Below are 23,173 nucleotides of genomic sequence, written 5' to 3' on the forward strand. Positions count from 1 at the left end.
AAATATTTGTAGTACTAAAGACCTAATAGTGAATTTGAATAAAGATATTTTAAATATCTGATTAAAAAGCCAAGGAGCACTTGCCTTATAAAACTGTCATTATCAGACCATTAGCTAGATTACAAACCAAACCCTATCTCATGCCTGGCCATTGCAGCTCTGGTATCCATTTAAAATAGGATCTTGCACTTGGTTTTGAGGATAATAAAATGTTAGGAAGGATATACCAGGAAAAATAAAATCATCATCAGAAACTTTGGTTGCTGTAAGAGATTGAGGTCTCCAATAACTATGGGACATCTAACATCTAAAATCAAGCTTCTTAAAAAGTCATGAACTAACATAAGAATTTGTTCAAAAGATAGTTTAATAAGAGGCAGAATCTTCCCATGAATTCAGGGTGGTATAACAGGAGAGGCATTCCTTTTTCATCTTTATTTAAAACCATCAATAAAAAATTCCCACCAGTTTAAAACCAAATAGATTTCTGTGCTTAATAAGGACATATTTATACTGTTTCACAAAAGATAAATGCCATGCCTGACTTGTTTATGCTATTTTAATTCTAATAAGTCATCACTCTTGCTCTGGAATATATGACCTGAACTTCGTGACCCTGACAATTTGCTTAAAGCAGATCAAAATTCCAAATATTGTTTTAATGCTGCAGTATTTGAATAGATCTATATTTTTACTGGATGGCTTTGATTGTTGTAAAACAGGTAACAAACATGCAGCATAAATCTCCATTTGCTTGAGTTTAGAAATCACATTTTTGGACTTACAGTTCAGTCAATGCTGTTTACCCTTAAAAAATAAAGATTTAAAATCAAAATAGTTTGAACTTTGAACCTAAGGCCAGGCACCAATGAAAATCACAGCAATGGATTAAACATGACTTTTCTAAATCAGTCATCATTTATGATTTATGAGACTATCTCAAAATATTGCTTTTTACCTCAGAATATTCTGATTTCTTAACCAGGCTGAAATAAGAACAAGATGTTTCCATGTTGAGATTTACATATCTCTGCACTCATGAGAGATATGTAAAAAGGTAGCTAAATTGTAAACTGGTATATATATAAACAAAGGGATTGGTTTGCTGAACAGCAAAGACTCTTCCTGGACTTCCAGGCTTTGTCCCTGAATATGAATTGAAAGCTACTTAAATATGCTTTGATGGATGGAAAAAAATTTAAGGGAAATTAAGGATAGTTCCCTTTTCTCAATAGTAAATGAAGACAAAATGCTACATAATCTTGCCTATATTTTTGTAAGTCATGCAGTGAAACCTTCTGAGAGAACATGAGTTATTTTTGGTTAATCTGTCTAGAAGATTATATCAAATCTCTTCTGGCAATCACTGAGATGACTTAGAATCACCATCCCACCATTAAGTTAAGGCACTTAATTAGTTGTGCCAACATATATTGTTTGTGAAGCTGGGATAATATTTCTGAACTTTCAGCATTCTATTATAACTGTTCACCATTGCTATGACTGTGCTTTTGATATAATTAGTGAATTAGATACACTTAAGATTCATATTTACCCATGTTTTGGGACTAGTTTGACTATAGCAAAGAAGAATCTTTTTCTTTCTCTTCCTTTAAAGCAGGAATATGAGAACAATACACCATAAAGCAATGAACAATATTTCCATGATCATGAAGACTCTCATAATAATACAAGATGCTCTAATACCATTAAGTGAGTAACAGTGTTAATAAGAAAATCACACTAATGGGATAATAAATAACAATATTAATGAGATAACAAACAGTTGATTTATACCTTGTCTGGTATTAAATACTTCTAAAAATTCAGTGAAAAGAGAACACTTGATTTCAATATCATCAAACTGAGAAATGCTTTATATAAGGGGTTGAGGTATGAAGAGCTCTTTGAGCAAATGGGCTATGAACTAAATAATGGCTGCATGTATACTTTTTTGAGGTTTGATGTAATAACAATATCAATGAGAAAAGATACAAAAATGCATCAATAATTTATTGAAGGCAAGTCTTCCCACTATTTTAATCATTACATGCAAGATCCAGATACCCTATTTTAGGCATTTCTTATAATGATCAAAGCTGCCAAAGAATACTAGTCAAAAGGATAATTTGCTAAACCAAAAAGACAGATAATAGCAAATTTAAAAAGACAAAGAACTGTTCAAGTTGAAGAGGCCAAAATGAATCAGAATGGTTAGAAGAGCAGCAAGATAAGGAACACTAGGAAATGCAAAATAATGACCAGCTTATAGAATATTGGAGCAGATACAAGAATCAATAAATCCCAAAAGAAACAAAACAAACCAATCCAAAAAACTATAGATTAAGTAAGCTTAGTAAAATTTGGTCTGGTTTAGGCTTATCTGCATTGTGGGTAGCATTTTTCTCAAACCTACCTCTTGCCGTCCTACCGCAACAGTAGGTTTGGATTGTTGGCCTATGCAGGTAAGTATGATTTAGGCCTTTTCAAACAAAATACAAGTTGAAATAAAATAGCATTAAGAATGGGTGGCTTCATGAACTTTTCTGAAGAAAGTTAATGTTCTTATATTTTAGAAAATTCAAGATCTGTTCTGTGGAAAAGGGAAAACATCCTTCCCTTTTGCTACCATATATGCAACTCAGTGTTAATTCAAACAATGTGCAATAGATATTAAGATCTAATTTTCTATTCTGAAGCTCTGAAGATATGCAGGAATTAATCAAGCAAATTCGAAGCAGAGAAGATACTTCTGAAGTGGAGGAAATTCAAGAGATGAAATTTTGGCATCCTAGGAACACATACCAGAAGAAAAAAAATAAAACTGTGTGGAAGTAGATAGTTTCATTTCCAAGCCAAAAGCTAATGTCTAATAAAATGCTCAAGAATCACTGCATTGGAAAAGAGACTCAATCATCCCAGCAAAGGCCTTAGTGGTAAAATACTGCAGAGTATATGATTGCTAACTTAGTGTTCTAAAAATCAGAGTTCATTTCACTAGGTTAACCATTCTATATCACTGAATAAAAATGTGTATGACACAAGATAGGGTTGCAGAGTTCTCCATATCTTCTAACTAAAATATCCCATCTTGTGCCATGCACAAAAACAGAGTACAAATCCCATTTAACTCTACATTTTAGCACACACTGTAGTAACCATTATATATAGAATTTCTATGCTTCTCTTTCAAGCTGCTAGTCAGGATTACAACATATTCTATGTAACAAAAAAGAGGTAGCACATTCAATTTTTTACCTCAACTTTGGAACCAGATAGCATCACATTATGTTATTGTTGATGGAAATGAATCATTGGAAACCATTTCACAAAAGAAAAACTTGCTGCTACCATGATGTTAAAATTGTTCCAAAGATGGCAAGGAAAAAATATTTTAGTGTGATGTGAGGATATGCATGTAGAGTAAATCTCAGTGCACTTTAAAGTCATCCCCCAATTGCCTCTCATGATACACAAGATATAACAAGAGCAAAAAGCCACAATTAGCATAATTCAAATAGTTTAACAATATATTCCAATGCCTATCTGCACCCTGATCCAGTCTCCATGCAGGATTTGTGAAGCTCAGCTCAAAATACTCAGCCCTGTTATGTTTTTAAAAATACACTATGAACGTTATGGCACTTGCTCATATACATATTGTTTTCCCTTCTCTTTGAGGAAACTGATGGCAGAATGAGAAAAAATAAATTTAATCATCCATGGTAATATTGCGGAAGAGGTAAGCCATAGACTCCCCATTGTGGATTCGACGGATAGCTTCAGAAAGGATCAAGCTGATATCCACAGTCTTTATCTTGGGACACTGCAGTTTTTGTACTTCGTGAGGAACTGTATTGGTGACTACAACCTATCAAAATATAGTAAAAGAAAAAAGCATCAGAAAACATGGTTGAAATATCTATTTAGAATCCATCCATGAAAAAATATTGTCTAAGAAAAAAAACAGCTCTTTAAAATTATCATTGGGAAACAGATGATTTATGTACTGTATTTTTCAGAGCATAAGATACACCTAGCTTTTGGGGAGGAAAACAAGGGGAAAAAAATCTGCCTCTGCCTCCAAGCAATTTGCCTCTTTGCAACAAACAGCAAACAGTACAGAGATATACACTGTTGTGGTGTTACATTTCAGACTATACATGTACAGATGCTGTTAAAATTGATGTGGCTTTCTGGAAGTATGGTTATTCTCTGCTATTTAAAAGAAGATACAATAGCACTGGGCCTCTTCAGATCAAGCATTTATTTTAAAAAGCTTCTTCATTTTGCTAAGTTGTATAGAACAATAATAAAGCAGTCTTTAAAAAATAAATCTGATAATTTGAACGTTCTATAGGCATTTATAGTTATTGACTTACCTCCTTGCAAGCAAAAAGCAAACAGCCTGATTAGCACAAGAAAAAAAAAATCTGCCTCTGCCTCCCAGCAATTTGCCTCCTGCAGCAAACAGTAAGTTTCACTTTAATGTCAGCTTGGGCCTCCTGATCATCAGCTGTTTCAGGCTGCAGGGATTGCCATAGCCTATTGCTGCCTCTGCAAGTCCCATTTTCCCCGTTTGCTGCAAGGAGGTAAATTGCTGGGAGGCAGAGGCCAAAGGGTGGGGCCTGGTGGGTAGGTGGGGCTACATTCAGTGTATAAGATGCACCCAAATTTTCACTCTCTTTTAGGGGGGAAGGTGCGTCTTATACTCCGAAAAAATACTGGGTGTAAGATTTCATCAGACAAGAAGGAATTATAGCTAGATTTGAGATTAAAGTATTGGTGATGTCCCTTGCCACAGTTTGAAATGCAGTTAACAGACTTACAGTATGTCCTAGAAAATTAAAAATGAATTTGTTTTGGATATAGTAAGAGAAAGTTAATCTATCCGTTGCATCACCAGTTGTTACTGGTGCAAACAGAAGGGTAAAATACAGGTAGTCCTCGACTTATAACAGTTCACTTAGTGACCGTTCAAAGTTTAACATCACTAAAAAAAGTGAGTTATGACCATGTTCACATCTATGACCATTGCAGCATCCTCATGGTCATGTGATTTACATTTGGATACTTGACAACTGACTTATATTTAATACAATTGTAGTGTCTCGAGGTCATGTGCAATGTTCCCTCTAATTTTTTTTCAGTGTGAGTGGAAAAGTATAGTGTTTGAGCGGCATATTTTCATGCCTGAGCACCTGAATTTTTTTCACAGATGTCATCTAAGACAACAACGAAATCAGTGTTATTTGAAACTCAAAGTTATGTTTATTCAAGGTACCCGCTTAATTAAAAGTGTTATATAATATCAGTATCACTTAACAACCAAAATGTTCTCTCAGAAAGTCTGGCATTTGAAGCACGCAAGTCTTAAAGCTGTCAAGTTACAAGACCCTTGCACCCCTAACCCTTTAGGGAAAAAAAACCCAGGGGTCTTCAAACCTGACAGCTTTAAGCCTTGCTGACTTCAACTCCCAGAATTCCTCCTCCAGTCATGTTGCAGCAACGTCATCTGCGTGGATCTGCTCCATCTTCGGTTTTTTTCACAGGAGGCAGGGCTGCTGCTGAAGATGCCAACGAGCCCCCACCGCCACTAGAATATGCATTTGTTTAGCATGATATAGAATAGTCTTTCAACCAGAAGTATGGAATAAAAGAGAGACTGATAAATATTAAAAAAAATAAAACCAAAAAGCAGCTATTTATTTGAGTTCTAGATAAACATTTAGTTCAGATTTAATAGTGTTTCAGAGATTTGGCTGTCAGCTATTTGTGTTTATTATGGAAGGTTAGATGAGATTTCACCAACATTATTCACCCCTGATTAATGCATTCATTCTAATAATCGAGTCTGACTCTGAATTACCAATCTATGTCTGAAGAATCTGGGTTAAGTTTTGGATTGGAAATTTGGGGAACATGAAAGTTTATGCATAATTTTTGTAATTTTTTCATTGGGTTTTAATAATGATTTTATTCATTTGGGATTTGGGGGTATTTTTTCATAGGCTTAACACAGCTCTAATTTTGTCATTAGGAGCAATGTAACATTGGCCACTAAGGTATTGTATACAGGTTGCCTTAGAAGGTAATACCTTTTGTATAGTAGGAACTTAAGATAGGCAGACTTCATACAGATAAACAATTGAGAAATATTGTTCTTTTTAAAAAGCAGTGTTAATTGCTGCACCTTTCTCATATTAAGTATATTAGCTCAAGTTCATGTTAGGAAAAACTTTCAGTCTTAAAGGTTTGGTGAGGAGAAATCCAAAAATTCTTTTAAAGAATTTAAATTAAATTTGAGGCTGCCTCTGCTTTCGCTCTCCCTCCCTCAGCTGTGCAGCAGCGGCAGCTCTCAGCCTACGGCGGCAGCGTCACGCAGGCTGTGGAAGGAGGAGGAGGAGGAGGAGGAGGAGGAAACCAAAGAGAGGCTTTTACCAGGCCTGCGCCCCACAGCCAGGACCGTCCTTGCGCCTCAAGCCGCGTTTCTTCCTGCAAAGCCCTTCGGGCAACCCGAGAGTTCCGTCTGACGCCCGAAGGGCTTTGCAGGAAGAAACGCGGCTTGAGGCGCAAGGACGGTCCTGGCTGTGGGGCGCAGACCCGGTAAAAGCCTCTCTTTGGTTCCCTCTTCCTCCCCCTCCTTCCACAGCCTGTGTGACGCTGCTGCCGTAGGCTGAGAGCTGCCGCTGAAACAAGTCTGGGGAGGTCCTTTGCAGGCGGCCAGTTCTAGCTGCCTGCAAAGGACTTCCCCACATTTGCTTTGAAAGAAATCTCTGCGCGGCAGTTAGAAACTGCTGCGCGGGGTTTTCTTGCCATGTGCGCGGCCGCGCAGCCGCGCACCTTAGAGGGAACAGTGGTCATGTGATCACCTTTTGTAACCTTCTGACAAACAAAGTCAATTCACTTAACTGTGTTACTAATTTAACAGCTGCAGTGATTCACTTAACAAATGTGGCAAGAAAAGTCATAAAATGGGGTAAAACTCACTTAACAACAGAAATGTTGGGCTCAATTGTGATCATAAGTTGAGGACTATCTGTATAGGGTCTATAAGTCAAGAATTTGATATGGCATCCTCCTCATAGACATGATAGTCCTTTAATCACCATGCACTGAAATAAAGAGTAAAATAGATCTGGAAGGATTTGGTGCATATTTATATATGATGTGGTTTATGAAATGACTTAAAAAAAAACCTTCAATATGTATTTCCTTGAAAAGGGAACAAATTTCTCTGACCCAAGAGTGGTAATTATAGGCCCCTCTGCTTGACTGGTGGCACCTTAGTATAGCGGCATGGTGCTCTTTATTTTCACAGGGCTAACATTGTCTTTCAACTCTATAATTGTCTACATCTGACATGTAGCTTTGTGTGTAGATTAAGTTGGTAGACACAATGAACCACTATACACCCTCTGTATTGCTCTGTTATATTTCCTTCTTGAAGAAATGCTGCCACTGGCAACCGCTTCCTCTCCTCCTACACCATTAATTCAGAAAAACAACTAGGAAGCACAACTTTTCTTTAGATGAGGAAAATTATACATAGATCAGAAAGAACAGATTATTTGGACAGGAAGACATCAAAACAGAGCCCTTTGTTTCCATAGTCTGGAAACATTCAGCACTGAAGTATGGCTATTATGGAGAACAAACCGTGTTGAAAAGGAGAAAAGCAAGGACCTTAAGGCACAAAAAAGACACATCTTTTAAAAGAAAAAATAAACCTCAGGAGGTCTCCTGTCTGAACATTTTGTTTTCAACTATTACTTTTTCTGAAATGACAGACTAATGACACTTAGTTTCCAAATTCAACTTATCCTTTTATCCCAAGAAAGCCTGCTCTCTGCCACAGGTTATTTACTATAAAAAGGGCAGAATGAAGTGAATGCAAGTAGAAACTGCTAGAATTTCTCTTTGGGCTCTGTATACACACAGTAGCAGTGTCCTCTATGCATTGATATCTGCTAATTGCTAATAACTATGGGATATTTAAAAACCAGAATTCTTTAGATAAGAGGCTCAAAACAAAGCTGAAAATAACACTTTCCCTAGAACTGCTAGCAAGATAAAGTAGCTACGTGTACATAGACCTACAGGCAGAGTCAATTGGGAATAGTTGAACTGAACTTGAAGTAGTTGGATGAAAAGGCTTTATCTCTTTCAAATGCTTTGCATGGACTTACTGTGTGTTATATATACATATATTCATGCACATAGTCAATTAGACACCCCCCCCCCCGGCAATAAAATATGTCCTTTTATTTTAGGGAAGGATTTTTGGTTCTAGTTCTGCTTTGTGTTCTTTGTTTTGGGTAAAAAAGACATTCAAATTATTAGTCCATTGCCTACAGAAACTTGCCTCATCAATTGAGGACTCTTCAATTAGACGTGGGGCATCAGCAGACAAGAGACCATGAGTGGCCATGATAAAGATCTTGTAAGCACCACGCTCTTTCAGGATTTCTGCAGCTGCCACAAAACTTTCAACATCGTCAATTATGTCATCCTGAGAAGAAAAGCATATCCCAGTTAAATTCTGGGAAAAGGATAAAAAAGCTATGCTCTTGCCTCAAATGCTTTAGCACTAATGTAAATTCAAAGAGATCTGAAGAATTAAAAGTATTTGCCTAATGTTAATCTGTCCATTTTTTTCATCCACAAACATTTTAACAAGTATTTTCTAGCAGCACAATATAGATTGCATTTTAAGATGTAATACCTTTTCCCCCAAAATATCTGAAAGTCTGTTTAAAAAACAAACAGATAATCTTCAAAAAATTAAATTTAATTTTGACTGCATTGTTAGTGATCTCTATCACAAAATACACTACCCTGATTCACAAGATTCACAAAATAGCTGCCTTGATTTAGAAATACACTATGTTCTAGAGACCACCTGGAATTTTTGTAATATCTTTGGAAAAGGTCACGTTTATGGTGCCTTCATACTGTGAGAAATTTTTACACAGGTTCTGTCAACTGACATATCTAGTGTCAGGAAGCCAGATTTAGCTACAATACCACTGAATTTAATAACATAATGAAACAACATACCAAGTTTGTATAATTAAAATAGATATTACACACTATCCTGCTGAAACTTGCTACAGTAATATAGAAAATTATATAATCTTAGTGAGACATAAGGTCAAATCTATCAGTCATTCCCACAGAATAGGAAAATTATATACTGATAACCCTTCAGAATTGTGTTTTGTTTGCACATTTATCAAAACATACAGATTTCAGAAACCAATACTATGTCCTATTACAAACAGGATCATGTGGATGATGTAGAACATCTGTCTTTAATTAAGCACAGCAAAAGTGGAAAGGGATATTGCATGACTGCTTAAAAGTGTCAGCATAATCAATATTGGCTTTGAGCCCAGAACTAAAATCCAAGCTATATTCAGATATAAATAATTAAGCAGAGTTCAAACTGAAGATATTCACATTCGCTCTCTCGCCTTTTCATTCCTTACCACAATTATGGCAATTCTACCTCCAACATCTCCAACTACTGTTATGGGTGGTTTTTCTTTGGCCATCATCACTATAGGAGGGAAACAAACCCAGAACCATAGATTTAGTGTACAGTATGGATACATGTTCTTGCTTTGTAAATTAATGCATAGCATAGTGTTTTACTGTAGTCTTCATTCTGCATGACTAAAGAGATATTTTTAATTATTTCCTTATTGGCTACAATTGGAATATAACCAATTAAAGATATCTCTTTAATTGGACTGTAACCAATACAGAACCAATTACTGTATATGTGATTTAATATGCATACATATGTAGATAATATATTACAAGCTCCCTACATGAGATAAATATCTTTCTATTTCAAACCCAAATGACCTGATCATTAGTTTGCCTATCTGCCGTTTTAAAAAATTACAACCAAAGACTGAAATGAAACAGTTGGAATCAACCAGACTTGGGATCACTGCTAAATGTTAAAAAAATCAGACAAAATAATGCAGACATATAGTGAAGTAGCTGATATTGTACCATTCCAAATGTGATTTCATTCAATATTATTATTACTGTAGGAGGCAGTTGTGCAGGCAGATTAATTCTGTGTCAGTGGATACTTAGAAGGTCCACCATGCCCATTTGTGGTGATAACCTTCAATATAGATTTTAATTACAAATGAACCCAAATGCAAACTAGCTTCCATTAAATTAGCATTTCTGTTTACAATAAACAGATGGCTACCTACTACCTAAAAACAATAATTTGCTAAACAGAAATTTACTAATGTTTTACTGTCAAATGCTGCTTCATTCATAATCTTCCAACACCAATAGAAGCAAATAATTTTTCTGTTAAATTTTAGCTGATTATACTGCAATTCAAATCATAATGCTAGCAGTAGTAATTATACACATTACTTTACCTATTGTAATATGTACTGTAAAAATGGGATACAACTTAAAAGTGCAAACCTACCCAATGTTTAGAAATATTATGTTTTATTTTTACATGCTCACTGATTTTATAAAGGATTCCACTGTAGATATTTTTCCAGGCATAAACCAAAAAGAAGCAATAAATGTTATTAGAATCTTACTTCTCAATATGCTATTTCTATACTTGGATAGGTTTAATCATACAAGCCCTCACTTTCAACATGAAGAAATGCAGCGTAAATACAGATAAATTCTATACTTGACAACTTGACTGTTTAGTCAAATATAACAGATTTCAGATTGTCCCCTGATATTCTAAAGAGAAAAATACAATTTGACAATGTGAATTGAGTTTGACAAGCTACTGTGTACAAAAATAGAAAAATGTAACAACATACAGGGTAGCTCCAGGCCAGTGCACAATGTAGTATTTTTTACTGTTGGAGGAGAGTGCCGTCCATCATCCATGTCTTGCTCTGTGCACTGAGCCTCTCCATGGATAACTGCCAGGCCTAACCGCAGTCGCTCAGCATAAGACTGGGCCCTGTGTAAGTAGGAACCAAGTATTAATCAAGGCAAGACTTTCTCTCTGAGAAGCTTTAAAGATATATTCACTTTTTCAAACAAGATGAAGCTACACGCTGTTTCATCAATTATTAATGAAAAGAAAAATTATGCTTCCTTTCAGCAAAATAGTACAGATGCTTTTGGCCCTTTGACCCACCCCCTCCCCCATAAGCATATTTTTTTCTATTAAGTATATATTATTTGACAAATGCTTTTTAAGCACAAGGCCTTCCAAAGTCACAATCATCCACCAAAGCTCTTTTAAGCATTCATGGATGCACGAAAAGTGTTTTCATTTGTGAAAAATGGGGGGGGGGGGAGCTATTACTTAGCCTACTGACTTATGCATAAAAGATAATCTAAGCTTTTAATTTGGTGACCTTAATTAAAAATTTCTACCCTGAAGAGGTTAAATTTCAGCTGATTATACTGCAATTCAAATCATAATGCTAGCAGTAGTAATTATACACATTATACACTGAAGAGGTTCAGTGCATATATCCATTTAATTCCACGTATTAGAGATCCATTTTGAGGGGCATTATGGTATTTTTCAGAGTATAAGATGCACCTTTTTTCCCTCAAAAAAGAGGCTGAAAATCTGGGTGCATTTTATACACTGAATATAGCATTTTTTGCCTCCTGAAACCCCGCCCCTTCACCAAAATGGCCTTGCATAGCCTTTAGGAGGCTTTCAGAATGCTCCTGGGAGCTGGGGAGGGCAGAAATGAGCGAAAAACGGGCCATTTTTTGCCCCTCCCCCCCAGCCTCCAGGAGCACTTTATAAACCCCCTAAAGACTATGCATGCCCTTTTTTGAAGAAAAACGGGCCATTTTTGAGAGGTCTGCGGAGTGCAAAAACTTTTTAAAAAAAATTTGCCTCTTCAAAATCTTGGTGCGTCATATACTCCGGTGGGTCTTATACTCCGAAAAATACAGTATTTGGAGAATGATGCCCTAAAGTTGGAAGTCACCAATAGTTATTGGCATACAAGATCCAATTTCTATGGTTGTGCATAAACTCAAATCTAAAGAGAAAATATAATTTGACAATGTGAGTGGATAAGCACATGGTGAGTCTCAGGAATTCTGTACTAGCATCTTCTTCAGAGATTGTACAAAATGTTCTGAACCACATTTGGTCACTGAATTTTGATCTCTGTACAATTCTACTAGGTAGAATTTTGCAGATAGGAATTTTTGTAATATAGGTATTCTCTGCTTAACTATCTGTCATTTAGTGGCCATTTGAAGTTACGACAGATCCCCACAACCCAGTCCCGGAGTTCCAATGGCTGCACATGTCTCTGTGGACAGGTGATCGCATTTGGGGCGCTTGGCAACACTCACATTTATGACTGTTTGCAGGGTCCCATGTCACAAGACCACAATTTTCAATGGTTTCTGGCAGTTACTTCCAGTTTCAACAAAAATACTCTTTGGGTAATATGGATGCATTTATCAACCAATGCATTTGATTAACAACTGTTGCAAAATAGGTCATAAAATTGGATATGGCTACATGGTGACCTACTTAATGACCATCATGACTTGCAATCATAATTCTGGGCTCAATTACACTTATAAGTCAAGGACTACCCTATTCATATCTAAATAAATACCTCTTAGCAGCATCAGGACTCTTTGCTACTATAACTGCATTCCTATAATCAGGAATCTAAAAAAAATGGAGAAAAGGTTTTGATTTTGAAGCAGTTTGGTTCTGAAAGTAATTCTTTTTGCAAGTAATTATTTGTTATTATGTGACTGGGGGAAATCATTTAAGGACTACCATACTTGGTAACTTTTAAATAAATGGTGAATCCATTACTATAAAGTAATTACATTTCCTTTTTATTTAATTGTGTGAGGAATTACCCATTATGAAAACATGAGGCTAGCTTGTCTGAGAATGTGAGGCCAGGATGAAGATGCCATCATGTTAATATGAAGCAGGCATGTACACAAAGAGGACAGGAACCAGGAATCTTGTCAAAAAGATTTCTTCATGAGGTAATTAAGACCAAACCAAATTAAGAATTAGAGAAGAAATGATAATGCTCAGTCACCTGAACTCTGAGATGGCGAGCAAATAAATTTAATTCACATATACATACATCTATACATATCAGCAGACAGACAAGGGAAATTGGGGGTTTAACATACAGATTCCTCCATCCCACTGAGCGTTACCATACTTTCTTGTAAATCAACAAAACGAGCTTTGTGGAATAAAAGGGATTCTGAAGCCTGCCCACTCTTTGAATCATCGTGGACTCAGACATGGCAGTTTCAGTCTATCTAGCTATTGCCTGGCAGCCTAATTGAGAAGGATGCTGGTAATGGGGATGAATGTGCGTGTCAGAAACTGCAGGTTTAATCATTAGGTCTCCATTTATTCCACCGGAACTTGACATGCCTCAGTGTTTGGTTGAAAATGATTTCGGTGTGTTCCTAATTATTTCCTGGCTGTTCAATGGAGGTGTGTGTCTCATATGCTCGAGTCACAGCTGTCTGGAAAACCCAGGTATAAAACATGGGTAATTGCAAAATCTGCATGTCTCGATAGGATGCATGTGTGAATGACCATAACTTAAATTTGGTACTCAGCACTCACAAAGTTCTTTTTTTTCATTATCTGTACTGAGAGATAATATAGATATGAAAACATCATCTTCTAATAGAACAAAAGTTCTATTAAGAGATAAAAATCACTTTATACCTCTTCCTGTATATACTGAAGCAAGAAAGGTGATGCTCTCAAGTTATCAACAGGAAAGCTAAAAAAACCCTGTATTTCTTTCTGATGAAGATCCATAGTGATGATGTGGCTTAAACCTAAAAACCAAACATATAAAATATTATATATACAACTTCCAACAATTACAGAGGGATATATAATTATTTAAGCTGGAATTAACGAAGATGTTTACTATCAGGATAGACTTAAATCACAAGATAGGAAATCTCATTTTAAAGTTTAAAATCACATTTAGTTATTGAAGAAAGATTCTGTCATTATAATGTGCATTCCTGATGCCTGTTATAACCTGAATACACATTCTTCAGTGTTTCAGGAAAGATTCATACTCTAAAACCCAAACAAAGGATATTTAATCAAAAAAATTTCATATTAAAAGAAAGTGGTATAATGATTTTAACACCAAAGAAGTTGATTAACATTGAAGTCATTAAGAAATGAACTAGCTCCAGTTCAATTATTTGTGGTTACAGGTAGTCCTCAACTTACAACCACAAACGAGTCCAAAGTTTATGTTGCTAAGTGAGTTTTGCCCCATTTTATTGACCTTTCTTTCCAAATTGTTAAAAGAATCATTGCAGTGTAACAAGGTTGTTAAATGAATCTAGATTCCCGTTTGACTTTTCTTATCAGAAGTTTACAAAATGTGATCACATGACCCCAGGATACTGCAACCATCATAGAAATGAGTCAGTCGACAAGTGTCTAAATTTTGATCACATGACCATGGAATGCACAATAGTTTTGTAAAAAACAGCCATAAGTCACTTTTTTCAGTTAACTTGAAATGGTCACTAAATGAGCTGTTGTAAGTCGAGGACTACTTCTATTTGGAGGATATTTTTCTTATGATATACTAACAGAATGACCACCCTTAGCCTTTTCCATTATTGATAAAAAAAGGAACAGCTGAATTGTTTGCATTTTGTGTCCCTTTCTTTTTTACACACAAATATCGGAAATATCACAGCAGGGCATAAACAAGGAAGGAAAAATTAGAGACTTCTGTAAGATATTTTTAACACAAAGATGTCATACACTACACACATACACACGCGCACAGAATAAATTACAGAATCTTGGAATCTATGATAGAAACTTCTAATCCTCGTTTACTAGTGAATTCATTACTATGGAGTCTCTTTCAAAAATCAGTATGAGTGATTCTAAACATGTTGTCTTTTAAATAATTGTTCTATAGCTTTTCTGCAGAAAACTATTCTTATAGTAAAAAGCAAAACTCTACAAAATCAGTTATTCTTGTCACCATCTTTGGGGACAAACATCGCTTATATGAACTGCAAGAATTAAAACCAATGTTGCCTCTAATCAGCCCATTTACCTGCTTTAGCCAACATAGAAGCAAGGAGTTTACAGACTATTGAGCCTCTCTTCCTCATTTTGCTTTGTTTACTATAAGGGAAGTAGGGAATTACACCTGTGATGGTTTTGGCACAGGATGTTTTCAGTGCATAAACCATAATCAACAGTTCCATTACTGCAGTGTTCACATCTCTGAAAAGGTAGAAAATACAAATTGGTTATCTCTGTGTCCATAATCCTACAATATTTGATATTTTATCAACACTATATCATGGTTTGTCAAATAGTCCATACATAAAATTAAGGCACAGATTACAAATCGCAATAGCTGTGGTCACATATGGTGTCAATCTGAAATAAATTTAGGTTTATATTTTTATTATATATTTTAATAGAAAGGTTTATTAAAAATAAACCTTTATCCCTAGGTTATTATTTAGTGTGCTGTGTGAATTCACAGCACACTTTAAAAAAAAAAAATCATTTAATCATTTAATAACATCACAACAAACTAGTCAGCTTTTTTATCTTCTCTTGACATTTTCCCAACTATGTACTGTATAGAAAAATCTGGGATTCTGTAGAAACTTAACAGAAATTTCTGTATATAAAAATGAGTACAGTAGATAAGCAGTTTTTAAAAATAGTTTGTAAATCATTAACAAACTTTTGCAATGCATATACAGGCAAGATTTAAGACCATGTTCTAAGACATAACATTTTGTATACAATTAATTAAATTATATACTTAATTTATAAATAGTATATTTGAACTAAGAGGACATCCCAGAACAGAGGTAGACCATTTAGTACTAATAGGCACCAATGTGCTCCTGAACATGTCCTCTTTGCTCCCTCAATACAACTTGTTTTAATTTCTTTTAAAGTTACTTGTGGTTTTTAAAAGTGACATTGACATCTCTCAAGGCCAGACTAAGCTGTCTTAGCCCACAATGATGATGAATTTAATTAGCATAATTATTAACATTGCAGTAATCATTAGCAGCAAACTGTAGTGGGGTTGGGAGAAAAATATTTGCATGTGTTAATTTGTTAGGAAATTTCATACAGAACCAGTACACTCAACGGGCAGTTCATTTATCCAAGAAAATTCATTTTAACCTTCACAGTTGAAGGACAATGTACAAAACTCTCACCTGGGAATTGTCTGAATGATAAATACATCTTGTCCTCGGACTGATTCTTTTATTTCAACTCTTGTTTCTGCAGAGAAACATAGATAATTAAACAAACTTTGCAGGACTGTCTAACTTATCCTTAAAACTACTAATAGCAGCACTGAAATACAAGGGTTGGATAGGGTTAAAAAAGAATCCATTAGAAACCTATCCTAATCTAATGAAAATAAAACATATCCCACAGAAATGAATAGCGTTTGAATCTTAAAAAGAAATCTGTTATTATATATTAAATTTAAGGACAGAAATTTTTACACCACAAATATTTGTTGACGTGAATAAATTCTGTTCCCTTTGCCAAGCCATTTCTGTCTGTCTATCCTTAGCTCTAGCTATTCTCTACCTCTTTCTAGTTGTTTGGAAAGTTGTACTATAGATTCCCCTTCTGAAAACCAACAGGTGTACAGTTAACGGGTTGAACAAAATTAAGGAAAGCCAGATTCAAATCCACTCTTAGCAATGGATGAGTCTCTGTCTACCTCAAATGGCTGTTGCAGAGAAAAGGAATGGAAGGCTAGAATGCTGAGTATATCATTTTGAGCTCCTGATGGTTCTAATGCAGTTAAATAATAGTAATAAATAAATCCTCATTTAAAGGACTTTTGAACAGAAGATTTATCACATTTATAATTCTTCTGACAAGACTTCCCATTATAGCAGGAAGAGAAATATATAATTTATCGAGCAGCTTCTCAAAGCAAACCTACACACATTAGTTAGACTACATATACACCATTACCTCCAGGTGCAATGATGAAAAGTTTTCATTGTTTTTAAAATTCCTCCATAGATCTCTTCTCAATTTATCAACTTTTATACACAAGTCGCATCATCATATAGTTGTCATGCTTCTGCAGCTGATCACAAGACCAAGAAAACATGGAGCTGTAAAGATGGGTGCTGGGTGCACATTCCAAATCACACTTTGCCCATCAAATCCAGAGCTCTGCACAGCCCAATGTCAAGACACCTTCCACTCAAAAATTCTGATGCAGCTAGATCAAGTCTGAAATATTGATAGTAGATACAGGAAGACCTTGCTCTGTTTACCAATTGTTGAAAGTTATGTCTTTGCTGAAAAAATTATGTGACTGTTCCTCACATTTATAACCTTTTCAATGTCCCTGCGTTCAAAGGATCACCATTTGCATGCTACACAGCTAACTTCCAATATGCAGAAGCTGACAATAAAATCGCAAGTTACAATCACTTGATGTCTTGCTTAATGATGGTGGGTTATTAATTGTTTTAATGTATTATTATTATTATTATTATAATTATAATTATACAATTGTATCACAGCGGCCAGTTGTTTCGCCGGATTTGGCATTGGTTACTAGTCGGGCCCCACCCAGGGGCCTAGGACATCGTAACGTATTTTCGTAATATGCGTGCAGTTCCAAGCAGTGCGGCATTTTGCATTTGACTGATGGTGATTTTGTCAATTTTTAACTGTTTTAAATGTAATTCCAGTGCTTTTGGTATAGCACCCAGTCTGCCAATTACCACTGGAATTATCACTGCTGGTTTGTGCCATAGTCGTTGAATTTCAATTTTTAAGTCCTGGTATCTTGCGATTTTTTCATGTTCCTTCTCAGCGACCCTGCTATCACCTGGTATTGCGATGTCTATGATTGTGACCTTATTTTTCTCAACCAGTGTGATGTCTGGTGTATTATGCGCCAGTATTTTGTCGGTTTGTATACGGAAATCCCACAAGATCTTGACCATCTGATTTTCGGTGACTTTTTCAGGCTGAAAATTATTATTATTATTATTATTATTATTATTATTATTATTATTGTAGACTAGATTGGTCTGGTCAAGTAGTTTTTCTTTTTGTGAGTTTCTAAATGCAACAAAGAATGATCAGCTTGCATATGCTGTGGCGTTTTAAATTGTTTATCTGATTTTATTTAAGCTTGTATCTCATATATTTTTATTCTGCTAACATACCTCCATTGGTTTCTTGGTATACCACAGATTTTCCAAGTTCAGCACCAAGGCGCCTGAAAGAGAAGTATTTTCAAGATTTAGATTCTGCACAATAGCTTTAATATGAAACTGTTCATTGTGCAATCATTAGAATAGAAGAGCTCACCTATCTACAAAAGTCACACTTTAATTATACTCTATGAGCATTAGAAATACAAATCTGAATGAAATTCTGAGCAAGCCTCATAATTTTAAGTGCCTTGTTCATGCAAAATTTCAAAAGAGAGTTAAGTCAGTAAAATGTAAAATTATTGATTTACAGGCTAGGACCAAAAAGTAAAGAAACGGACTAATTTCTGTGGTTACCAAAAGCTGATCCTGAGATACAGGAATCTTATTATTTTTTTTGACTAAGAGATTCCTGTGGCTGTTTGTGCACCAAACACTTTTAGTTAGACAAAACGTATAAATTAGCTTTCCAATGATTTTTTTTTGTTTTCCTCTTCACCAAAATAAATATTTAATAGCAAAGTAAGAGGAAATAAATCTAGGATAATTCTTTCTGAAAATATTAGCATAAAATGCCCTTATTAGAGGGAAATATTGCTGAGGTTGTAATATTTGAAGAACAGAATGTCATATTTAGAGAGAAAAATGGTATATGGTAGTTTTGTTCTGCTTTTTAATTGCAACATTATACAGTATACATTTTAAGTCTTCTTTCATTTTATTCAAAAAATTTCATACAATTAAGGAATTAGGAACTAGCAATCTACTCTAACATCATTAATGTAGAAAGCATACAGAGTAGAGAAGCAGCTTGCACTGTCCAAAATACAGTAAGTTCTATTGGATATAATTTAGGTCTTCCTATTCTTTTTATTGGATGGGGCTTTCCTTCTTATGATCAGTAATATTTTGAGATGATTAATCACAAGTTAAATTTACAGCATTTGAGGTTAGAGTAACTTGAATATTGAGAAGCCATGTTTAGTAAAAGGCAAAATATAGAACTAGCAGTAAAGAGAGATGGCTTATATACAAACATTTTTTATTATTACTACCGTATATACTCAAGTATAAGCCGAGTTTTTCAGCCCACTTTTTGGGCTGAAAAAAGCCGCCTCGGCTTATACTCGAGTCAGTGAAAAATTTGCCCGAAATGGAGGAGAAAAAGGGGCGGGGCCATGCCGCTGGGTGACGCTCGTGAATGGCCCGGCGCCCCTGTGAGTTTCCCCTCCCTCTGTGTCAGTTTGCCGCGCAGCGCGCACCGCACCATCCCCCCTCCTCACGTTCTAATGTAATGCAGGGCTGTCTTACGATTCCCCTTCCTCCCCCTCCTGCCGCTCTGCAACGATGTCTCACCTCCTCCTTGTTATGGCAAGCAGCCACATAGCGATGTCCCACCTCCTCTGGTACAGTGATCCAATGATAGGAATCACTGTGCCGTGTGTCATAGGAGGCGGGACATCGCTCCCGCGGCTGCACGGGACATCATTACCGGTAGCTGCTGCATTTCCCACCCTAGGCTTATACTCGAGTCAATAACTTTTCCAGTTTTTTGTGGTAAAATTAGGTGCCTTGGCTTATATTCGGGTCGGCCTATACTCGAGTATATACGGTAATACTAAAATATTAATTTTATTCTGATGTTTTATTAAGAATATTTCAAGGGTTAACAATATTACAGCAAAATGAACATATTGTCAGTGTCAGTGATACATATAAAGAGTTTTTTGGATGAGGTAGGTCTGATATTTTTCATGAAAGGAATAATCTTTCAAGGGCATGTAATATAGCTTTTGGTGAAGTTGCCTATCCAGCTGTTTAGGAAACTGACTGAAGATCAGCTAACACTAGCAAGTTTCTTCACTAGTTGATTGCAGCAACATTCCCTCCTCTGACAATCTTACTAGTCAAACTTGGGCTGCTAATTTATGAAGTTAACCAACCCAAACCCACTCAATAGGGTAGACTTTGTATAAATATATATAGGAGAGCATCAAGTTCCTTACAATATTAAAAGGGTTACCTTTATAGAGTTCAGGTCATCTTAAATGAGACAATGAAGAGTTATCAGAACAAATGAGATGGTACAACAAGAACTCACATATTAACCTCCCTCTCTACAAGGAATAAATTAAAGAAGTAAGCCCCACTGAATGAAACTGACAACCAGATAATAAAAAACAACTATAGGAGATAGTTCAGAGCTGTAGATATAAAGAAAAATTGAACAGAAAAATTCAGAATGAGTAAAGGCTAGTAAGGTATTAGATATGAAGAAAAGGTTTTCCAGCATTATTACCTATTAAATATCTACTCAATGCTGTTTTAATAAATTTTGATAGACAATGTATGAGAGAGACAAAAACCTTGAAACAATATATGAAATCAATCCTGGTATCTACTTATTTCCAATCTCAAAAAATAATAATGTATATGCAAAATTTTAAACTTGCATATAAGAAAATAAGGCTCCAAATATATGGCACAACTGTGAATATTGAATGTAAATGTCAATATTAAAAAATAACAAGTATATCATAGGCTTTTCTAATGCAGTTTTATATACCAAAGTTGCATCAAAAAGCATGCTCTCAACAGAAGGCAGCTCAAGTAGGCTGAAACTAACAATATCAACGCTCCACCTTCTCATCTATGCGATGTTAACAGAAAGTCAACAAGATTATTCCATTAATAGCTTTCAAATTAACCATCATGTTGTCAATTAATATTTAATCAGTAAAAACTGGGGCCTACATAATCTTTATCAGTAAGGCACTCAGCTTTGACTCTTGAGAGCAGAGCAAAATTTTGCTTCTAATCTTGTAAAACCTCAGATACACTAAAAAGAAATGCTAGCTCCATGGCACCTTAAAATTAATATCATTATTACCAAATACAAATTTTGGTTGGCTGTCAAAATCAGCCACTGAACCATTGGGTGGGCTATGCAAAGGCCAAACAATTATCAATAGTACAACCTAAATATAGTAAACTACACAAAGAAAAAAAGCAGTTAAGCAATATATTTAAATTGCCCAGCAATAATATAAAAATACTACATTGATTAACATATAGACGTAACAGTTTTATTTTTCAGCTGTATGAATGGAGCTAAAACTTGCACATAAATATATGAATGCTTACTGTCTATTAAAGTCCAATCTAAAACATTTAAAATACCAGCTGCAATTTAATAACTGTTACAAGACTTTGCTTCTTTAAATGAAAATCAGTAAGATTCTTCAGTTTTGAGTAATACACATTCCTGAATTATACTGAAAAACTGTGGTAAACCTGTTTCTCCTTGGCAATTACTGTAAGAGAATTTACATTGTCTTATAGTAATTTCCAAGGACTAAAACTAAAAGTCATGAAAAAAGAATGAGAACACACAATGCTAAAAATGATAATACACTCACTCAGTGATCCTCTTGGCCAGTTCTGTGCAGGCTGCTGAGGAATTTGCTGAGAAGACCCGGTAGCCACTTCTGGCTGCATTCATTGCCAAAGAATCATGCAAACCCCTTCCAACTCGAGAGTGAGAAAACACAGATTTATAAGGTAACAGCAGTTTCCTTGGCATCCTCCTCTTTAGTTCTCCAAATACTAGCCTCACCAACACTACACTGAGATAGTGGTGGCGGTAAAAATAATTCTGATTAGGAAAGACTCGCCCGTTTTCCAATTATTAAGGTAATCAGAAAAAGTTACATTCAAAGCAGCGGCAGAACTTAAAACATTTAGGTAAGGGAAAAGCCCTTCAGTAAGACATAAAACTATGGAGTCAAGGCTGGGCGTTTGCCTCCTGGAGTCAGGAAGTCTTAAAAACAAATCGTCACACTGATTATCAACAACGTTGAAAATATCACAGGCCAAAAAAGTTGGTCAGAGAGAAAAGGATATTTTTTAATGTTTATTGCAAGAGAGAGAGAGAGCTGAGAGGACTGTCCTCAATACGATTAAGGCAGCGAAGGCAACCAACAATGCAATTTGGTTACATACCAAACAGGGAGACACAGGAGGAGAGCCAATTTCTCTACACAAGAGGGATAGTTCCAGAGAGGGGAGCGGAGGGGTGTCTGGCAGTCCCAAAGAAAGTTAGTTACAGGTAAGCAGGCAGGACTGGATAGTAGAGACTCTGCGGGGCAAACAAGGATATACCCCCAATCCAGGGAAGCTGGAAAACGGGGGATGGAGAAGAAGCGAAAGGCAGCCACCTTCCTGGGACTTGGTGGAGTGGGGCGGACTGAGGAGTTGAACCTATGCAGCTGATTCAGAGGACCCAGAGACGCCGTTCGGACTGAGGCGAAAGAAAAGGAAAACCTTTTCCCCCACTGGGAAAACAGAGGGAGCCAGACGGCGTGGGGTGGGGGGAATGGATAGACAGGAGAGCGGGATTAAAAGACGGACAGGAGCCGAGACAGATTTCGGAGGGAAGCCGTAGTGAGAAGTCGCGGAGACAGACACACGCGCGCGCGGAAAGAGCAATAGGATGAGGCAGGACGGGGGATTCGAGCAGAAGCTTCCGAAGAAACAGCGGCAGCTCCCGGGCAAAAATCACTTCGGCGGCCGTGTGAACTTCCAGCCTCCCTCCCTCCCAGCGACTCTCTTGGCCCCGGGCTCGCTCTCAGCCTCAAACTCGGCGAGGCTCCAATCCGCCAGCATGCTCAGAAGAACACCGAGACGCCGAGCTAGAGCGCCCCCTCCCGCTCTCAGCGGCCATTTTGTCTCAGCGCTTCGCTGCTCTCGTCTGTAAGACGCAGACATATTGAGTGAGGGCAGAGAGGGGAAGCGGTCCGTCGCTAACCTGCTCACCGCTTTCCCCCTTTAGCGCACGGGCAGACTTCGGTCGACTCACCTCTTAAAAATTAAAACGCCGGCCCACTCAGTTTACGGTTTCATGGACCTTTTTTTAAACCGTGGATTCTTTTCCATCAATAAAGATGGTTAT

At 36.3% G+C, this 23,173-nt stretch overlaps 1 protein-coding gene across 3 annotated transcripts; it reads right to left on the reverse strand.

Annotated features, from left to right (window-relative positions):
• Positions 1 to 788: 788 nt before the first annotated feature.
• PRPSAP1 (phosphoribosyl pyrophosphate synthetase associated protein 1) lies at positions 789 to 23,166 on the reverse strand. 3 transcript variants are annotated; one of them, XM_032208741.1, is made up of 11 exons: positions 23,081 to 23,166; positions 21,642 to 21,753; positions 18,235 to 18,287; positions 16,237 to 16,303; positions 15,099 to 15,271; positions 13,718 to 13,833; positions 12,618 to 12,673; positions 10,827 to 10,972; positions 9,492 to 9,562; positions 8,366 to 8,512; positions 789 to 3,871 (listed from the first exon to the last, which is right to left on the reverse strand). In XM_032208741.1, exons 2-11 carry the CDS (start codon positions 21,722 to 21,724, stop codon positions 3,713 to 3,715), a joined length of 1,071 nt encoding a protein of 356 aa, XP_032064632.1. In that variant the 5' UTR covers positions 21,725 to 21,753; positions 23,081 to 23,166; the 3' UTR covers positions 789 to 3,712. The 3 variants fall into 3 exon arrangements, with proteins under 3 accessions (XP_032064632.1, XP_032064633.1, XP_032064631.1); XM_032208742.1 differs by lacking the exon at positions 23,081 to 23,166 and adding an exon at positions 22,225 to 23,032; XM_032208740.1 differs by lacking the exon at positions 23,081 to 23,166 and having other exon boundaries at positions 21,642 to 23,033.
• Between the last annotated feature and the right edge of the window lie 7 nt (positions 23,167 to 23,173).

Source organism: Thamnophis elegans, chromosome 2 (genome assembly GCF_009769535.1).
Source record: "Thamnophis elegans isolate rThaEle1 chromosome 2, rThaEle1.pri, whole genome shotgun sequence".
Lineage (NCBI taxonomy): Eukaryota > Metazoa > Chordata > Lepidosauria > Squamata > Colubridae > Thamnophis > Thamnophis elegans.